The 16,044-nt window shown below is 43.2% G+C and overlaps 2 protein-coding genes across 2 annotated transcripts; one reads left to right on the top strand and one right to left on the bottom strand.

Moving 5' to 3' along the window:
- Positions 1 to 3,567: 3,567 nt before the first annotated feature.
- Positions 3,568 to 4,518, bottom strand: LOC138786279 (olfactory receptor 5G26-like). Its single transcript, XM_069963158.1, has one exon. It carries the CDS (start codon positions 4,516 to 4,518, stop codon positions 3,568 to 3,570), a length of 951 nt encoding a protein of 316 aa, XP_069819259.1.
- A 4,632-nt stretch (positions 4,519 to 9,150) lies between these two features.
- Positions 9,151 to 14,379, top strand: LOC138786274 (olfactory receptor 5G29-like). The gene is made up of 4 exons (XM_069963148.1): positions 9,151 to 9,156; positions 13,314 to 13,437; positions 13,639 to 14,254; positions 14,337 to 14,379. Exons 1-4 carry the CDS (start codon positions 9,151 to 9,153, stop codon positions 14,377 to 14,379), a joined length of 789 nt encoding a protein of 262 aa, XP_069819249.1.
- Positions 14,380 to 16,044: the final 1,665 nt, after the last annotated feature.

The raw sequence follows: 16,044 nt of genomic DNA, 5'->3' as shown, positions 1-16,044 counted from the left end.
ATATATATATATATATATATATATATATATATATATATAATATATATATATATACACACACACACACACACATAATGATGGTAAAGGTTACCTGTTCATATTTGCAGTAAATAGTAATAATAATATTTTATATCAAGGGGTCCCTCCCATGTAAACTAACCTGCTAGTATGTCCCTGTAGCCCATCGCACCCTGATTAAAGTGCACTTTTCCCATTTCCAAACCTGTTGTGGCGTTCTGTAGTTACACAATAATAGGTTTATGCCCATGAGGTCGACAGCTTGAGAAGAAACCCTTTGGAAAATGCATCCCCAATGGCGTCATTGTGGGGCCTAAGTAATAAGCTATCTGGAAAGGCGAAGGGGTTCTTGGTGGCTCGGGACAACCCCCAGGGCACCAATGCACCTCATTAGCATAAAACTGCATTTAAATCTAGATATTGTGGGCTACAAGAGCACACCTGCAGGTTTGTATACATAGTAGTGACAATGGAGTCCTTATATTGCCTAATATGTGCCACACTTTATGATTGCTGAGAATTACAGTGCCCCCCCCTCTTTAGGTCACTCAGCCGTCCAGAGCTGCTCCCCTTCATTTTCACAATTGTTGGGGATCCCAGAGGTCAGACCCCATCGATCACGGCATGTCCTAGTAATATGCTTTCACTTGATGAGAATATCCCTTTAATTCATAGCTATGTAATATTATGTTATATCTTTTATCCTTTGTTATGCCACTGCATAGAGTTCTCCTTTTTATTCTGGAGAATCTTAATAATTCCAAATAATATAATATAACATTTTTACTCCCCCCCCCCCTTTTTTTTTTTTTTTTAATTTTTACTGTTACTTTAACATTGGAGACATCTGACTGATAAGTTTGCCAGATTATGTCATATAGATTTTTTCTATTAGTAATAGCAGCTGAATGTTTGCACTTTATCAGAGTTGTTAATATCATGTATCAAAAAAATAAATCATTGTGTAAGTAAAGGGAGATCTGGGATATTAAAAAGACATAAAAGTGCTGAAAAATTTAAATATACTGTCTGCATAAGTAAAGATATTTCAATACCTTAAAGGGTTTTGGTGCTTTCATCTCCAAATTGCTCCAGCTGTATACTGTGCACTGGACCTCTCTGGTTGGCAGTAGGTCTAGGACAGCCTGGCCTACCCCATTCACTCCTAGTCATAGTAGTTTGGATCCTCACCCTGCTCCCTCCACTACTCCTAGTAGTCTGCATACCCTCTCTGCTCCCTCCCATTATTCCTCCTAGCAGTCTGCATCCACACCCTACTCTCTTCTTTTACTCATAGCAATTTGCATCCCCACCCTGTAAACCCACCCTGCTCCCTCCACTCCTCCTCCTAGCAGTCTACATCCCCACCCAACTCTCTTCTTTTACTCCTCTTACCAGTTTGTATATCCACCCTGCTCCCTCCACTACTCTGCCTTGCAGTCTGCAGCCCTGCTTTGCTCCCTTTACTACTCTGCCTTGCAGTCTGCAGCCCTGCTTTGCTCCCTCCCCTTCTCCTCCTGTCACTCTGCAGCCCTGCTTTGCTCCCTCCACTTCTCCTCCTGTCAGTCTGCAGCCCTGCTTTGCTCCCTCCCCTTATCCTCCTGTCAGTCTGCAGCCCTGTTTTGCTCCCTCCCACTTCTCCGCCTGTCAGTCTGCAGCCCTGCTTTGCTCCCTCCCACTTCTCCTCCTGTCAGTCTGCAGCCCTGCTTTGCTCCCTCCCCTTCTCCTCCTGTCACTCTGCAGCCCTGCTTTGCTCCCTCCACTTCTCCTCCTGTCAGTCTGCAGCCCTGCTTTGCTCCCTCCCCTTATCCTCCTGTCAGTCTGCAGCCCTGTTTTGCTCCCTCCCACTTCTCCGCCTGTCAGTCTGCAGCCCTGCTTTGCTCCCTCCCACTTCTCCTCCTGTCAGTCTGCCGCCCTGCTTTGCTCCCTCCCACTTCTCCTCCTGTCAGTCTGCAGCCCTGCTTTGCTCCCTCCCACTTCTCCTTCTGTCAGCCTGCAGCCCTGCTTTGCTCCCGCCACTTCTCCTCCTGTCAGTCTGCAGCCCTGCTTTGCTCCCTCAGACTTCTCCTCCTGTCAGTCTGCAGCCCTGTTTTGCTCCCTCCCACTTCTCCTCCTGTCAGTCTGCAGCCCTGCTTTGCTCCCTCCCACTTCTCCTCCTGTCAGTCCGTAGCCCTGCTTTGCTCCCTCCCACTTCTCCCCCTGTCAGTCCGTAGCCCTGCTTTGCTCCCTCCCACTTCTCCTCCTGTCAGTCTGCAGCCCTGCTTTGCTCCCTCCCACTTCTCCTCCTGTCAGTCTGCAGCCCTGCTTTGCTCCCTCCCACTTCTCCTCCTGTCAGTCTGCAGCCCTGCTAACCAGTCAGTCTGCCTAACCATCTCGGAGTAACATCTCCAGCAAGTCTTGGAAGCCTCCGAATACATCTTGTGTAGAACCGTCGGAACCCTATACTATCATGTTGGGAGCGTAAAATTGGTCTCTTGAACTTTGTAAGAAATAGATGTCTTATAGCACATGGTTAAAGTCTTATCCCAATCTTGCTGAGAAATCTCTCTACCCAGCTCCTTACTCCAATTTAGCATACAAGATACCAGCTTTTTGTGATTGGTGTCAAGAAGCAGGACATACAAAGTTGAGATCATTCTTTTTGGAGGAAAGGCTGCTAAACACAAGGAATCAAAATCTGTGAGATCCCTAAATAGCTGGAGCTTAGATTCAGTTGGAAGAAATGGTTTCGCTGGAGGTATTTCATGTGTTATGAAGCAGAACGGAGATCCAAAAGGACCAACTCTTGAAATGGCTTTAACCGTTTTGCCTTCACCATACTATTGAAATGCGGACAAGCAATTCCAAGAAACACGGAGGCCTCCAAGGGACCAAATCCAGCTTCAATAGTTACGGTTCATTCAACCACAAAGCAGGCAGGGTGTTATTGGTAAAGACTTTGGCTACAGGATTGGCATATAGAGCCTTCAGAGTAGAGCAAATACATTTTACATTTTAACTCCTTTTTAAAACTATATTTCAATCTGTGGTGAAGAAGAAGGATGACATATTGCTATGCTCATTATAATAGGAGATGCTCTGCAGTAACTAGCGCAACCACTTCAAACCATTAACAAAGCTGAGGCTTTCTGTTCTCGTCGATTATCTGCTTCCAACGCTAGGACTGTGCCAATCAGATGACTGCCAGTTGTGTCAGGAGTTTGCACCCTACTGATTACCTCAATCCATGGCTTTTTTACCCTAACCTTCTATCTTTGGGCCCATCTTCCACTGCCTGCCAGGTCTTCCCAAAAAAGGTCTTGATTATGGGACAGAAAATATCTCTGATCGAGCCCCACATCTCGTATTGATAGACAACCTAGGGTTTATTAATGGACCACAAGACTGTCTGGTCATAGTCATGCTGTTAGTATATTCAGGTGCCAGAGCACCATCTAATCTAACAGTCGCACCATTTTATGGTTCATATTTAATTATTACATTTTATATATATATATATATATATTTTTTTTTTTTATACTATTACACAGGGTCAGTACAACTACATTGTTATTCACTCCTTAGGATTTGCCTCTGATTCCTGAATCCTTTCACAATGGCGCTCCTGATCTCCTGGTTCTTCAGGCTGTAGATGATCGGGTTTAGCAATGGTGTCAGCACTGTGTAGAGTAAAGAAAATATTTTGTTCATGCCAAAGGCTTTTTTCCCAGATGGAGACACATAGATGGCGACGATTGATCCAAAACAAGTGCAGACCACGGTCAGATGGGAGGTGCAGGTGGAGAAGGCTTTCTTCTTCCCAGTGCTTTTTGACATTTTCAGTATAGAGCGAACAATGCAGACGTATGTTGAAAAGATGAACACTATTTCAAAGGTGGTTTCGTTGGTGGTTATAAAGAGCACTACTGTTTCCAGAAGAAATGTATCTGAGCAGGAGAGACGCAGAAGAGGTCCATAATCACAGAAGAAATGGTCAATAACATTGGAGCCACAGAAGTCAAGACTGGAGATCAAGATGGTGGCTATGATGGTCAGAAGAAAACCTAAAGCCCAACAGAACAAAAGTAACTGAAGACATAAGGTAGAACTGACAATAGTAAGGTAATGCATAGGTTTACAGATGGCGACATATCGGTCATAGGACATCACGGTTAGAAGAAGACACTCAGTTATCATGGATGCCGAAAATGCAGCTAGTTGGGTTATGCATCCAGCCTTTGAGATGGTGTAGCCATCATTAAAAGTGACAAGAAGAGTGTTTGGGCAAATTGTTGATGTGACTATAATATCTGAAATGGACAACTGGCTGAGGAAAATGTACATGGGAGTGTGGAGGCAAGGTGTGGAAGACACCAGCAAGATGACCAAGAGGTTTCCAGCCAATATAATTATATAAATCAACAGAAGGACTAGGAAGAATACAATACGAAAACTGTGTAGACCCTGGAAGCCCACAATGAAGAACTCATTGACTGATGAAAGGTTCTGTCCCAGAGTCATCCTGAAGCAGTATTACCGATCCCGCAAAATTCTCCGAAATAAATAATACAAGTGAGGAATCAGTTACAGCTATACAGTGAGAGACGTAGAAGAGAAGTAGGGACCTGTAGAGTTAGTCAGATGCAAAAGATACCACTGAGGGCTTAAATAAGTGTTATATTTACTAATTGTTTAATATGTGGCTTAAATCACTCAGTGCTGCTTTATAATGTCCTCCATGCTGCTTCTGATATGTATTATAAACATATAGGCATGCGGTACTCCCTCTTCTATGAGTGCAGTGTGGGGAGACATCATAGAGGCTAGTCTACACCCAGTAGCTCAGGGACAACATGAGATTACAACCGTCCATGAAAAATATCATTACAGATTCCTTTTGCCTTATCTGTTCATTTGAAGAAACATTTTTCCTTCTCTTAAACTAAGAAGAATAAAATATGTAAGTGGACAAAAAAAAGATGTAACATTCATATTGTGTCTCTATAAATCAGGGATAACATAACTGGCCAAAGAAACAACTAATCAAAATAATTCAAACTCTGATCAATAATCTAAAACTAGCTTCCCCCATATGTTGAAACAACAGGATTCCTGGAATCTAAGGATTAGGGAGTGGTCTCTAGAAATCGGGATGAGAAGTTTCATACTTTCTTGTTAGTAGAGATGAGTGAACTGAAACTTACAAACTGAGATTCACTACAAACATTGTAAAAAGTTTGGTTCTCTGACAAGACAAACTTTTTTAAAAGTTCGGAAAAGGTTTGTAAGGATGGCGTCTGCACAATTTAATACACATTAAAAAATAATTTAAAAAAAAGTATATGCTCACCTGTCTGCGCTCCCCCGGTGTGTTCTTTCTAATCACAGCTGCCTCCAGTCATCTCAGTCAGTCAGTGATTGGCTGAGCAGGCTTACCACTCTTATCAGGGAATGGCTACAATCAGCAGGGAACACCAGGGGAGCATGGACGGGTAAGTATTTGATGAGTGAGCTTACTGAACCACACCGCTAAACAGCTGAAAGCCTGCAATCATTTAGCTGTTTTAGTGCAGTTTGTACAAGGTGCCATTTGGATAAACTCATACTTTGCTTCAAACTATCCAAATAGAACTTTTTAAAAGTTGGCTCATCTCTACTGGTAAGGGTTATACACTATAGGCGTCTTTTCTTTCTGAATGCAAAGTGAAACTACTTTAAATATTTCTTATAATTTTTCTGCTGCTCGGAGAAAGTTTTTCAAAAAATCCTGGTCTCGGAGGGGAAAGGAGTGTGGACAGAAGGAAGAGGATACATGGAGGGCAGCTCTCATGTACATAGAGAGGAAAGCAGACACAAGGCATTTTACAGAGGGAGAAACACATAGACTGTGGATAAGCATAGGGATGAAGCAGATCAGCCACAACAAACTGCAGAGGCCGTAGAGGAGAAGCTCAGTCGTCAAAGAATAGAAGTGACATAGAGAATAGAATTGATGAGTGAAGAGTGGGAAATTCCTTAGTCTCTGCACATCAGTTTCGCCCAAACCATTGAAGCTCAAGGATCCACTTCCTAAAGCCTTGGCTTCCCAGAAGCCGGTAAGGTAAGGAAGGATGAAGTACAGTGGTTAGCAGCTCACTGTCTGTGGGATCGGTTGTTGTCTCACCCACTTTAGCATTTAAGTTCAGTCTTCAGGATTTGCACATAGTTGTTCACATAACAAGATTATAACTTCAGGTTTTGGATAAAGAAAAACAAATAAAATACAAGTCTCCCACCTAAATGTTATAATATTACTGGTACAAACTATATAAAGGTCCTGAATTTATAGCTCAGGAAATCTAGTGAGATTATTCACAAAGGCATTGACAGGAGTGAGTCACAAATCCACTGAGGACTATAAACACCCCATCTGGGAAATACTGAGGGAAGTCAGAAGAAACAGGATTCTAAAAACTTTGTTTTTCAGCACATATCTTGTGTCATATTATGCACAATAGTATATACACTCACCGGCCACTTTATTAGGTACACCATGCTAGTAACGGGTTGGACCCCCTTTTGCCTTCAGAACGGCCTCAATTCTTGGTGGCATAGATATAACAAGGTGCTGGAAGCTTCCTCAGAGATTTTGGTCCATATTGACATGATGGCATCACACAGTTGCCGCAGATTTGTCGGCTGCACATCCATGATGCCAATCTCCCGTTCCACCACATCCCAAAGATGCTCTATTGGATTGAGATCTGGTGACTGTGGAGGCCATTGGAGTACAGTGAACTCATTGTCATGTTCAAGAAACCAGTCTGAGATGATTCTAGCTTTATGACATGGCGCATTATCCTGCTGAAAGTAGCCATCAGATGTTGGGTCCATTGTGGTCATAAAGGGATGGACATGGTCAGCAACAATACTCAGGTAGGCTGTGGCGTTGCAACGATGCTCAATTGGTACCAAGGGGCTCAAAGAGTGCCAAGAAGATATTCCCCACACCATGACACCACCACCACCAGCCTGAACCGTTGATACAAGGCAGGATGGATCCATGCTTTCATGTTGTTGACGCCAAATTCTGACCCTACCATCCGAATGTCCCAGCAGAAATCGAGACTCATCAGACCAGGCAACGTTTTTCCAATCTTCTACTGTCCAATTTCGATGAGCTTGTGCAAATTGTAGCCTCAGTTTCCTGTTCTTAGCTTAAAGTAGTGGCACCTGGTGTGGTCTTCTGCTTCTATAGCCCATCTGCCTCAAAGTTGGAGGTACTGTGCGTTCAGAGATGCTCTTCTGCCTACCTTGGCTGTAACGGTTGGCTATTTGAGTCACTGTTGCCTTTCTATCAGCTGGAACCAGTCTGCCCATTCTCCTCTGACCTCTGGCATCAACAAGGCATTTCCGCCCACAGAACTGCCGCTCACTGGATGGTTTTTCTTTTTCGGACCATTCTCTGTAAACCCTAGAGATGGTTGTGTGTGAAAATCCCGGTAGATCAGCAGTTTCTGAAATACTCAGACCAGCCCTTCTGGCACCAACAACCATGCCACGTTCAAAGGCACTTAAATCACCTTTCTTCCCCATACTGATGCTCGGTTTGAACTGCAGGAGATTGTCTTGACCATGTCTACATGCCTAAATGCACTGAGTTGCCGCCATGTGATTAGCTGATTAGAAATTAAGTGGTAACGTGCAGTTCGACAGGTGTACCTAATAAAGTGGCCAGTGAGTGTATGACATGTGCATTACCTCTCAATAGTGCACCCACATAATTATACTCTTAGCAGTGCACCCACATAATTATACTCTCAATAGTGCACCCACATAATTATACTCTCAGCAGTGCACCCACATAATAATACTACTCTCAATAGTGCACCCACATAATAATACTCTCAGTAGTGCACCCACATAATAATACTACTCTCAATAGTGCACCCACATAATTATACTCTCATTAGTGCACCCACATAAAAATACTCTCAGTAGTGCACCCACATAATAATACTACTCTCAATAGTGAACCCACATAATTATACTCTCAGTAGTGTACCCACATGATATGTATATTCTCAGTAGTGCACCCACATAATTATACTCTTAGTAGTGCACCCACATGATATGTATATTCTCAGTAGTGCACCCACATAATTATAATCTCAGTAGTGCACCCACATAATTATAATCTCAGTAGTGCACCCACATAATTATAATCTCAATAGTGCACCCACATAATAATACTACTCTCAATAGTGCACCCACATGATATGTATATTCTCAGTAGTGCACCCACATAATTATAATCTCAGTAGTGCACCCACATATGTATACTCTCAGTAGTGCACCCACATAATTATACTCTCAGTAGTGTACCCACATAATAATACTACTCTCAATAGTGCACCCACATAATTATACTCTCAATAGTGCACCCACATAATAATACTCTCAGTAGTGCACCCACATAATCATACTCTCAATAGTGCACCCACATAATAATACTCTCAATAGTGCACCCACATAATTATACTCTCAGTAGTGCACCCACATAATAATACTCTCAATAGTGCACCCACATAATTATACTCTCAGTAGTGTACCCACATGATATGTATATTCTCAGTAGTGCACCCACATAATAATACTCTCAATAGTGCACCCACATAATTATCTCAATAGTGCACCCACATAATTATACTCCCAGTAGTGCACCCACATAATTATACTCTCAGTAGTGCACCCACATAATAATACTCTCAATAGTGCACCCACATAATTATACTCTCAATAGTGCACCCACATAATTATACTCTCAGTAGTGCACCCACATAATAATACTCTCAATAGTGCACCCACATAATTATACTTTTTTTTTTTTAAATGCCCAGGGGTTGTGATCATAAGCAGTTTTGCAATATATTCTCTTTATTTATTTATTTTTAATCTACCCATGGGCCACAGTTTGGTCGTATGTATAATGTTGATTTAAACATAGAAAACTTGAAGAAAAAACATATTGAGTGAGTATATTGCAAAACTGCTCACCGTCACAATTTTCATAAAAAAATGTTTTTGTGACAGTGACTCTATAAAGAGGAACTATGAGCATGTTAGATGGATCTAACCGGCTGACAGCTCCCTAGTGCACACAAGGTGCTGAGGATGAAGGTATGTGGTGTCTTACCTTTATCAGTCAGGAAAAAACAACCAAGCCAAGGAAGGTCTCCAGTCAAGGAAACCACCCAATCAAGGTATCGATCCACAGACAGCTGTTTCTTGGTATTTGCCCCTCATTGGTGTGAAGTAGAATTCTGGCTAGTGGGAGCAATGCCTAGTAAGTGCATGCAAAAGAACGCTGGTTGACCTCAGGGAGATCAATCGGAACACTGCAGAGACACCATCATGTGTCTCAACGTCAGTGAGCTAGCCAGACCTTCCTCCTGGAAGAAACAACCAAGCCAAGGAAGGTCTCCAGTCCGTGTCTGTGGATGGACACCTTGCTTGGGTGGTTTTCTTGACTGGAGACCTTCCTTGACCTGGTTGTTCCTTCCTGGAGGAAGGTCTGCCTAGTTCTCTGATGTTGAGAAACACACGATGGTGTCTCCGCAGTATTTGATTTGCCAGGAGGCAATGTCCTAGATACACTGACGTCGAGAAGCACGTGATGGTGTCTCTGCGGTGTTTTTATTGATCTCCCTGAGGTCAACCAGCATTCTTTTGCTTACCTTTATCATCAACACTGTTACTGTGCTGTAAGTTTTGCCCGGTAAGCGATAAGGAACACTGGGGGCGTGGCTTCTGCCTCTCCAAGCACCAGTCTAGACTGCCCCGGGATTGCCCCTTAATTGATAATCATTACATCCACCCCAGCTCCCCTAATAATTGTCAATGGAGGGGGCTGGCCGGATCGGAGTTCGGAGTGCTCCTAATGGCTAACCGGGCACAACTAACAGCACCGGAATGATGTTGATGAAAAAGGTAAAAAACATACCATCATCCTCAGCACCCTGTGTGCACTAGGGAGCTGTCGGCAGGTTAAATTTGTCTAACCGCTGTTACCATTGCTTACTGCTAACTCCGTCACGGTTTGTTCACAAGGTTATTAAAAATCAAGTTTCGTGGGGTTTCATTTTTAAATGACTGGAACAAGCAAAAACGCTCTTAACTAGTGATGAGTGATCAGTTCAGAACCAGATCCAGAACACCATAGCAAAGCAATAACGTGGCATTAGCGTATCTTTTATTTGCCCATGCGTATATTGGCAATGACTTATACAGTATACTACTGTGTATATTAATTACACTCTGCAAGCACTGGCACACAGCGTTCTAAGCCCTACTCGGTCAGCTCTCCCTCCCTACACTGACAATTTCACACCGTTCTAAGCCCTAATCGATCAGCTCTCCCTCCCTACACTGACAATTTCACAACGTTCTAAGCCCTACTGGGTCAGCTCTCCCTCCCTACGCTGACAATTTCACAACGTTCTTAGCCCTACTGGGTCAGCTCTCCCTCCATGCTCTGACAATTTCACAACGTTCTTAGCCCTACTGGGTCAGCTCTCCCTCCCTATGCTGACAATTTCACAACGTTCTAAGCCCTACTGGGTCAGCTCTCCCTCCCTACGCTGACAATTTCACAACGTTCTTAGCCCTACTGGGTCAGCTCTCCCTCCATGCTCTGACAATTTCACAACGTTCTTAGCCCTACTGGGTCAGCTCTCCCTCCCTATGCTGACAATTTCACAACGTTCTAAGCCCTACCACTGGGAATCTACCACTGGGAATATTGCTGCCTAACTAAATTCAGTTGCTGTCCCTGCTCATTTCACTCTCTCTTCTGAACGGCACAATAACCAGGAAAGACTGTGAGAAAATTCTCCTCAGTGTCTCGTTTTTATAGTATGCACGTAACATATGTAATGACGCTAATCGTACAGAAAGTAATGCCAGTAGTAACCATGGCTACTACATTACCTGATGTGCCCTTCCTTCCCCACAAGTTCATTGGCTCTTTTAAGTTGGTGGGAGGAAACTTATGCAGTTGCGTACATCACAAGATAATCATGCACATGCTCAAAAATGTTCTAAATGTTCTAAAATAACCGGCACATACGTCATTTGTAGCACAGCTTTTAAACTTCCCCTATTGAAATCAATGGGGCGTTAAAACTTGCCATGGAAAAATACATTTTTGAGACGGATCCCTATAATTCCACTGTCGTAGTGCCAATCGTTAAGCAGTTTTAGAGCGGTTCATTTAAGGTCTAATTGAATTTTACCCACCGAAACACAAGGCTAAACTGGAGCGGACATCAGGGAGACCACTAAGCTAATAAGAGAATGGGTTCTTAGGGGCGATCTGATCCCAATATACAAATATATGAATGGGCCGAATGCTTTACTTGAGAAATATAACATTACAAGTTACAGGCACTAGATTTACGGTGATAGGACGTTGATCCATGGATTTAGGCTTCATCCTCACATCAGTTTTTCTGAGGGATTAGTCATGTCCTGGAAAAACCCATCAGTCTGGCATCAGCGATGGATCAGTTTTTTGCAGATCAGAAAAAAACGAGAAGAGGTAAAATGAAAAGGCCACAGGGTGGAGGCTGCCTAGGATTTGCTGAGCAATGCTTCACTGAGGAACGGAGGGCACCTGTGTGGCATCAGTGGCATCCATCCCCCCCCCCCATGGACTGTTATTGGAGGTTCTGTGGACCGTGTAAGTTTAGGTCTTTCTTATTTGAAATATATTAGTGGTCAAAAACAGATGTGTGGACGACCACATTGAAATCAACGGGTCCAGGATTCTGATTCATGGACAGATAAAAACAATTAGTAGATTCGACCTTTATTCTGATGGCCAGTTTTGAAGTCGGGGAGGAAGTTCTCCCTGGTAATTGGCATCTGCCTCATAAGGGTTGTTACTTTTGCTTTTCTCTGGATCAACACAGTAGGTTATAGGTTGGAATTCATGTAATTCGTGACTTTTTTTCTTCTATTTAGGTATGACACAGCACCATCGTCCTATACCGATGTCTCCCTATATAGTCTGTACTGTGCCCAATATTCTTCGGCCAAATAACAGGTTAATTCTTCATTTCTCACTCCTGCATCATGAGCTCTGGGGGATTCTATACAGGTCTCTACAGTTTTCTTAGTAAACCCGAAGTCTGTATAAAGACTAGGCTCCTGGGTTGTTTTTCATTACACTGCACAAGTACAGGAGACCAGGGATATCTACAGACCTATCGCTCCCACTTTTTGTAAGAAGATTTTTCAAGCTGAGATAATGCAGGTACTTTGTATATTTTTACGCTTAGTCCTATGAATGTGGTTGTACTTGCAGAAAGGATTTGACATGGAGGAAAGGATATCTATCACTTTTCTTTTAAATGGAAACCTGGAGGACCCATTAACCCTTTAGAAGCCAACTAGATCCACTACACAATGTGACCATCATAACTATGATAGTTCCAGTAATAACCAAAGGTGTCCATGGGTCATGTCTGGTACTACAGCTCAGCTCAGGGTATTCCAAATTAACTTACCAGACTATGTCAGACTTAGTATTGTCAGATTGTGGGGTGGTCTAACCACAGGGACGAGGTCCATGGGACATGTGACCTCCATAACAGGCCCCTGATTCCTTTGTTTTAAAGGGAGAGGGGAGTTGCGTACTTGTGCTGCATAAGATAGGAGATAAGTATGCAATCACAAGGATGCCCATTGGAGGGGAAACCTAATGGCACTTTTTTTTTATATTGTAAATGGGGTAGTTCTTTGCTCATACACCCTTAATTGTCTACAGAGCTGCCCCCCAAAAAGCTCTCCTAAGGAGGACCAAAGATAAAGAATGGAGTGGTAGTGTGCATGCAGGAGTCACTGCTCCATTCAGAACCAAGGAGTCCGGGCCCCACTCTGGAATTCACCGAAGATGCCAGCAGTCGGAACACATCACCCATCTGAATAATTTGGAATATGCCTTTAAGATGAATGCTTTGTGGGGGGAAGCATTTTCTTTTCCTAATCTAAGATAGCCCCTTTATCTCATCTGTCTTGCTTGTGTCCCTATGTCCATGTAAGAGCCAGAAAAACTGGAAAACTCTAATGGAGAAAAATTGGAGTTTTCTTAAATAAGATCCAGACCTATTTTTGATCTTATGACCATCACTACATGTATGAAGCCAACTCAGCCATTATAGGATCTGGACAACTGTCACCAATGGTTTGGGAGACAAGGCTTCCTCTATTCGTAACATATTACAATATTCAGAACATAATATAACTCTGTTCCCATGTGTCTCTCTCCACCACAGGCCATGCATTTACGGAATGAAACTCTGACCTCAGAATTTCTTCTTCTTGGATTCCAGAACCTCAGTTTCTTGAAGTTGCCCACATTTTCTTTTTTTCTTGGGATGTTTGTGATTACGTTGACCAGTAACTCTGTGATTATCACATTGATATCAACAAGTCAACATCTTCACTCTCCAATGTACTTTTTCCTCGGCCACCTTGCTGCAACAGACATACTGGTCACCATCTCCATAGTGCCCTACATGTTGCATGGGGTGTTGGAGGAAGGGACCACCATTTCTTTAGGTCCTTGCATTATTCAGCTTTTTCTCTTTTGTGTTTCAGAGACTGTTGAGTGTTTTATCCTCGCGGTGATGTCGTATGATCGGTACTTGGCCATTTGTGACCCTCTACGTTACAATTCCATCATGAGTGCTCGGCTCCAGTATCAGTTCATGTTCTGGTCTTGGGTTGCAGGTACAATGACCTCCATCACTTTAGCTGCACAGATATATGTTTTGCAGTATTGTGGCTCCAATGTCATTGACCACTTCTTCTGTGATACGGTTGCTCTTCTGGAACTATCATGTTCAAGCACTTACATAGTTAAAGTGGAAGATTTAATCATTGCCGTAACTGTTACTTTATTTCCATTTGTTTTTATATGTCTAACATATTTCTGCATATTTTTCACCATCTTTAGAAGACAGACATCTACTGGAAGGCAAAAAGCCTTTTCTACCTGCTCCGCACACCTTCTCGTTGTCTCTATATTCTATGGCTCTTTGCTTTCTGTATATGGAGCGCCATCCAGTGGCTACTCACCCAACCTCAATAAGTGTCTATCTTTGCTTTATACCTTTCTTACTCCATTGTTTAATCCCATCATATACAGCTTAAGAAATCGAGAGATCAGGTTGGCATTTAGAAAGATTTCAAAACTAAATGTGGTTTTCATTGGGTAAATATAGTGGTCGGCAAAAGTTTTCTAGGAAACTAAAAGACAGTTAATCAGCTCAATATCTTCTTAGCTCCTCACTTAGATACAAGCCAACCCAGCTTAATGCCAACACAGTCAACATGTAGGACGTGTAGGATGAGTAGGACACTCTAGTTGGTAAGACGTCAAATTGCAACCTCATGGAATGATGTTGGAGCAAGAAGGGTCCAGGATGTCCTGTGTAGGAGATGAGCTAATGCTATAGGGGTCTGTAGATAAGCTCTTTTGCACAGTTTTAGCTATTATTTTTGCATATGGCCAGCCTAAGGAAACAAGAAAGAGAAGAAGAGGACACAGGTCAAGGTAGTAGATCTGCAACCCTACTTAATTTAATATGCAGGACTTGTCTCCAGCACACAAAAAGGTTCCCAGGAATTTATGCTCCAGTTTGTAACACTTCCAATCTGCCGATCACCAGGTCTATCACCGGCCCACAGGGGTGGATTAACTGTACCATAGGCCCTGTTCACCAAGCCTGGGCGCCCAACCCACTGTAACTATGGCAGCAATAGCATAATGCTGATAGAACAGGATAGATAAAATCATGATGCCCTGATTTGTGCAAAATTGCTGTAGAGAAGGAGCTATTTTTTGCATATCATGGCATAACTGTAGCCAGGAGACATTTAACCACTAAAAGTATGTCTTTTTGAGTGGCCATGGCCCCCCAGGAGCTCAGGGCCCCAGGTTCCCTCCCGAAACAGACCTATTATAATCCACTACTGCCGATCCAGCATTTATAGTGAGCCAGTGTCTCCGACATCTGTGGAGAATGTGCTACAGGATGCAATGATTGCCACAAACACTCCTACATTCTGACAGTGTACGCCTCCTACTTTATATGCAGATTTTACAATGCCCTAGTGTATGTGTGATGACCCTCAGTGTGGGAGGTTGCGGACGGTCACTTGCTAGACAGTGAAGTGTGACACCAGTTCCATATTGGTTGGCCGAGATATAACCAAGCCCAGTGATGTTATGTTGTGACGCCAGTTGGGCCCACAGGTATGGTGGCACATCTGCTTTTATTTTAAAGGACCGGTTATATCTTGTTGCCCTGTGAACAGTGACCTGCCGGGTTGTTGCGGGGTCCCTGGGGCTGTTGTCACGATGGTCCAGAGTGGAATAGTGACCCACCCGGACTATTGGCACTGCCACCCACAGAAAAGGGAGATGACCCAAGGAATGCGTGTGTACTGAGTTGGTGCTTGATGAGGAATCACAGAGTCTCTTTATCATAAATAAAAGCTGGTTTACTCTGAAGATACTTGTGTGCAGCAGATCATACAGCTTTTGCATTGACATAACACGTTTCACTTGATAAGACACTTGTCAGTTTAGGATCCAGATCTCCAGCGAGAGTATAGAGAGTGGTACAGTTGTGCTGACTGAGTTGCGTGCTGAGAAGTATAAAGAAGAATCAGAAGAGTAGAGAGGAGGATGTTATGAGAGTCTGTGCTCTGCTGGGATGGCGGAGGTAGAAATAGAAGAATACTTGAGAAGAGAGAGAATACTTGTGCCTGTGTTTCGACTGTGTTTTTGGTCTTTGCACCACCTATTGCCCTACCAGTGTCGAGTGACCTGTCCTAGAGGGTGACACAAGCCCCAGACCTTGTTTTCTGGTATGAGCGGAATGCTAAGGGTTCCCTGCTCACACCCGTGCTGCAAGATAGAGTTCATAGGCTTCTAGCAACTTTGCTCTATCTGGATCAGTACCTTTACTTTCAATGAATACTGTCCTGAACTGTGTC

Source organism: Dendropsophus ebraccatus, chromosome 1 (assembly GCF_027789765.1).
Source record: "Dendropsophus ebraccatus isolate aDenEbr1 chromosome 1, aDenEbr1.pat, whole genome shotgun sequence".
NCBI lineage: Eukaryota > Metazoa > Chordata > Amphibia > Anura > Hylidae > Dendropsophus > Dendropsophus ebraccatus.
Note: the sequence above shows the minus strand (reverse complement) of the source record. Positions and strands in the feature narration are given on the sequence as shown.